The sequence below is a fragment of the Myotis brandtii genome, unplaced genomic scaffold, assembly GCF_000412655.1.
Source record: "Myotis brandtii unplaced genomic scaffold, ASM41265v1 scaffold165, whole genome shotgun sequence".
NCBI lineage: Eukaryota > Metazoa > Chordata > Mammalia > Chiroptera > Vespertilionidae > Myotis > Myotis brandtii.
Genome location: NW_005356042.1, coordinates 15,158,784 through 15,162,844, shown reverse-complemented (window position 1 = coordinate 15,162,844; position 4,061 = coordinate 15,158,784). Strand labels below are relative to the sequence as shown.

The following is a 4,061-nucleotide window of genomic DNA, read 5'->3' as shown; positions in this document are numbered from 1 at the left end:
CCTGGGAAGGTGCAGAGAGAAGTGGCGTTGGGGCACAGGGTCCCGTTGCCCACTCGCGGAACGAGCTTCAGGCTGAGGATCTGCTGCAGGAGCCCGGCCGACCCCTCGCTGCCGCCGCTCCCCTCGTGCTCCATCCCGCCGCCATTCACCGCAGAGGGATGGGGCAGAGCGTCCGCAGTGTCGCTGTGGCTCGCTCTGACGGTCGGCTCTGCTCTCGGTTCATCCGCCGCCTCAGCGTCACCTTCGGCCAGGGCCCTCTTCCTCCTACTCCAACGGCGCTGTCGAGTGATGGTCCCTTCCTCCAATCAGAGCGCGCCGCAGATGGCGGGGGCGGAGCGAGAGTTGTTCCCGCCCCTCACGTTGCGTAAGGCTCACCGACACACCGCACCCACGCAATACGCCCCCTAGTGGAAAGTCTCTCCTGCTCCAGCTGGGCGCGCTCCGCTTTGCTCTTGTCTGCAGCGCCACCTATAAGGAAGTAGGGGAATTCTATACGTCCCAGCTGACCAAGATGTAGATTTAAAACGGATCTGGCCATGAGGATAAGATGGTTGAGCAACAGACCCGGCCGGTTTGGCTTAGTGGATAGAGCGTCGGCCTGCGGACTGAGGGGTTCCAGGTTCGATTTCAGTCAAGGGCATGTATCTTGGTTGCGGGTACATCCCCAGTAGGAGGTGTGCAGAAGGCAGCTGATGCATGTTTCTAACTCTCTGTCCCTCTCCCTTCCTCTCTGTAAAAAATCAATAAAATATATTTAAAAAACATTAAAAAAAAGATGGTTCAGCAACAAAGTGAAGGAAGCTGGAAGACAATGCAGCAATAACTTCAGTATTTTGAGGGGAAATGATTTTTTTTGACAACTTAATTTACTTTAAATTTAAAAGCATTGTGTAGAAAATACATAATATTTTCCTTTTAATTCAAGATTATCAGTAAGATTGTTTATTAGAGTTCCCTCTTGAAAGTATTTGTTTTGGAAACTGTTTTAAAACCATTTCTCCAACACTACAACTGGGATTTGGCCTCAAATCAAGAAATGTTTCTAGCCCTAACTGGTTTGGCTCAGTGGATAGAGCATCTGCCTGTGGACTGAAGGATCCCAGGTTGGATTCCAGTCAAGGACACATGCTCGGGTTGCCGGCTTGACCCCCAGTAGGGGGTGTGCAGGAGGCAGCCAAACAATGATTCTCTCTCATTGATGTTTCTCTCTCCCTTCCTAACTGAAATCAATAAAAATGTATTTTTTAAAAACTTTTCTAAAACAAAAATAGTAAGTATAAAAAAGTCATGAAATATTTAAGAATGCTGTCTTTTGGTACATTTCCCAGACTAGCAGAATGCATAAGTGGAAGAAAGCAATTACTTGAAGGTAATATAACAATCAATCATGTATTACATTAGGAAACGTTATCTTTTTAAAAAAATAATGTTAAATTGATTTTAGAGAGAGAGAAAGGGGGAGGGGGAGAGAGAACCATCCATGTGAGAGCCAGACATGGATCGGCTGCTGCATGTGCCCTGACTGGGAATCTAATCGGCAACCTTTCCATGCACAGGACGATGCCCAACCAACTAAGCCACACTGTTCAGGGCAGAAATGTTATCTTGAACTTAAAATTCTATCCCCAGCCGAAACCGGTTTGGCTCAGTGGATAGAGCGTCGGCCTGCGGACTCAAGGGTCCCAGGTTCGATTCCGGGCAAGGGCATGTACCTGGGTTGCGGGCACATCCCCAGTGGGAGATGTGCAGGAGGCGACTGGTCGATGTTTCTAACTCTCTATCTCTCTCCCTTCCTCTCTGTAAAAAAATCAATAAAATATATTTTAAAAAAAATTCTATCCCCAAAGGGTGGATTGAGAAGTTTAAAAAAAAAAAAAAGACATTTAGACTTTCAGGACTCAGAAAATGTATGTTTCATGTGCCCTTTCTAAGGGAGCTGAGTATATACTCCAGTGAAGTTAGAGTGATAACCAAGAAAGAGAAATATGTGCAATACAAGAAATGGTAGATTTAACCAGGAGGGTTAAACTGACTTCTGTGCAGTAGTCCTAGCAGCCACCTAACCAGATTGGAACCGAAAGAAGAGTGTCCTCAGGAAAATAATGTAATTGATTTCAAGCTATAGACAAACTAGTTAAGAAGCTCAGACTTAAAAAAAAAAAAGCTCAATTTTTGTTGTTAATCTCACCTAAGGATATTTTTCCTACTGACTTTTAGAGAGAGTGGAAGGAGAGAGGGAGAGGGAGGAAGGGAGGGACAGAGAGAGATGGATCAGTTTGCCTCCTCCACACCCCCTACCATGGATGGGGCCCACAACCTGGACATGTGCCCTGACCTAAAATCGAACCAGCAACCTTTAGGTGCTGGTTTATTAACCAGCCAGGTTAATAAATCCGGGTTTTTAAATACCTTCTCCATAATATTGTGAGCAGGGGCAGGTCTGGGTTTTATGGAGCCTGAAGCCCTATAGCTTGATGGAATCCTACAATGAGGAGTCCCGAATCCTCAGCTTCAAGGACAATATACCACTGCTTCCTGCACGGAAAGAAGCAGAAAATGCCACATCCCCCTTGCCTTGCCTACTTGCAGGATAGATGTGGGTCCACAACTGAGGTCTCACCAATCTAAGACCACACCCCAGCTGAGACTCAGAGGCTAGCAACCTCTAGAACCCCTTCTTGTGCCTGACAGCACCAGTGAGGGTTGCTCCCTCATTTCCAGGGGTAATAGGCATCGTAGTTCTGGTGGCAACCGTCAGTTTCCAAACCAACTCTCTGCTCCAGTGGAATTTGCTGTATTCTATTTGTGTGGCCTCAAATCTGCTGCCTTGACCTTCCTAGCGGGTTTGTGAGCTCCCCCTCCCCCGTTTAGTCATTTTCTGAGCTCAGTTCTAAGCCTTCTACACATCCAGCATCCTTTTAACAAGGCTTTGCTCCAGAGCAAGGTGTTGTGGTTTGCAGTTAGGAATCTTACTCTGCTCTCCTGTAGGGCCCAGCCTGAAAGGACCAAGGGAAGACAAAGCCTTCCCTCCCTACCCGCTACCCCAAGCTCATAGCAAGCCTGATCTAGTTACATTCACCGGCACTGATCCTGCTGCCAACCTCTTGCTCCACCACACGCTCTACCTGGCTTGCCTCCCAGACCTTCCCAACCTTCTCTCCCAAGGGAGGAGAGAGATAAGGGGAAAGAAAGACCCTCAGCAGGAGCCAAGTTGTCTGAACTATTCCCAGTGCCCAGAGGAAGTAGGGACACAAGCTTTGTTTTCCTTTTTAAAAATATTTTTATTGTTTATGTTAGAGAGAGAAGGGAGAGGGAGAGATAGAAACATCACCAGCTGCCTCCTGCATGCCTCCCACTGGGGATCGAGTGGGCAACCCGGGCATGTGCCCTGACCAGGAATCCAACTGTGACCTCCTGGTGCATGGGACAACACTCAATCCACTGAGCCACACTGGCTGGGCACAAGCTTTGTTTTCTATGAAGAATGTGCCCGATGGAAACCCAGCAGCAAAAAAAGGACTCCAAGGAAAGTCAAGAAGTGGCAATAAACAGGGAGTTTGGGGACACAGTCCTTTCCTAATACAAGGGAGGATTCCCAAACTCCCGGCTCCTCCAGTAGCGGCCTGCGCCCTGTGTACCCCAGCCCTCTCCCCACCAGTTTCCTCCTGGCCATGGCGACCGCCACAACCGGGCCTTTCGCTAAGGCCCAGGGTGCGCATTGGTGGACGATGCCCAGCTGAAGCTGCCCGGGCCGCGCGGTAGCACCAGGTCCAGGGCCAGGTCACGCTGCTCTTCCTCGGAAAACACGGGTCGGTATCCCAGCAGCTGCAGCGCGCCAGCACACAGCTCCTGCACCCGGCGGATCTTGGTGAAGGACAGCGCGTGGCGCCAGGCCTGGGAGACGTTCAGTGCGTCCCTGGACGTGGTCTTGAAGGCTTCGCGGCGCGCGCCAGGCCCGGGCCCATGCGTGATGTTGTGGATCCAGGCCTCCAGCTGCGGGGTGAGGCTAAGGCCCGCGAAGTCGTACAGTGCACGGATCTCGGGCAGCGGTGCTCGCGCCA

At 50.0% G+C, this 4,061-nt stretch overlaps 2 protein-coding genes across 3 annotated transcripts in view; both read right to left on the bottom strand.

Annotated features, from left to right (window-relative positions):
• TMEM170A (transmembrane protein 170A) overlaps positions 1-295 on the bottom strand; it is an 18,419-nt gene extending 18,124 nt beyond the window's left edge. Inside the window, exon 1 of one of the 2 annotated variants that reach the window (XM_014536738.1) lies at positions 2-295. In XM_014536738.1, the coding sequence (XP_014392224.1) occupies positions 2-134 (133 nt within the window). In that variant the 5' untranslated portion in view covers positions 135-295. The remainder of the gene's footprint in view (position 1) is intronic. The other variant, XM_014536739.1, reaches the window with a different exon arrangement.
• Positions 296-3,399: 3,104 nt separating this feature from the next.
• The window catches only part of LOC102255967 (carbohydrate sulfotransferase 6), a 10,574-nt gene continuing 9,912 nt past the window's right edge, over positions 3,400-4,061 (bottom strand). Inside the window, exon 3 of the mRNA XM_005862711.2 lies at positions 3,400-4,061. Coding sequence (XP_005862773.1) covers positions 3,700-4,061 — 362 coding nt within the window. The 3' untranslated portion in view covers positions 3,400-3,699.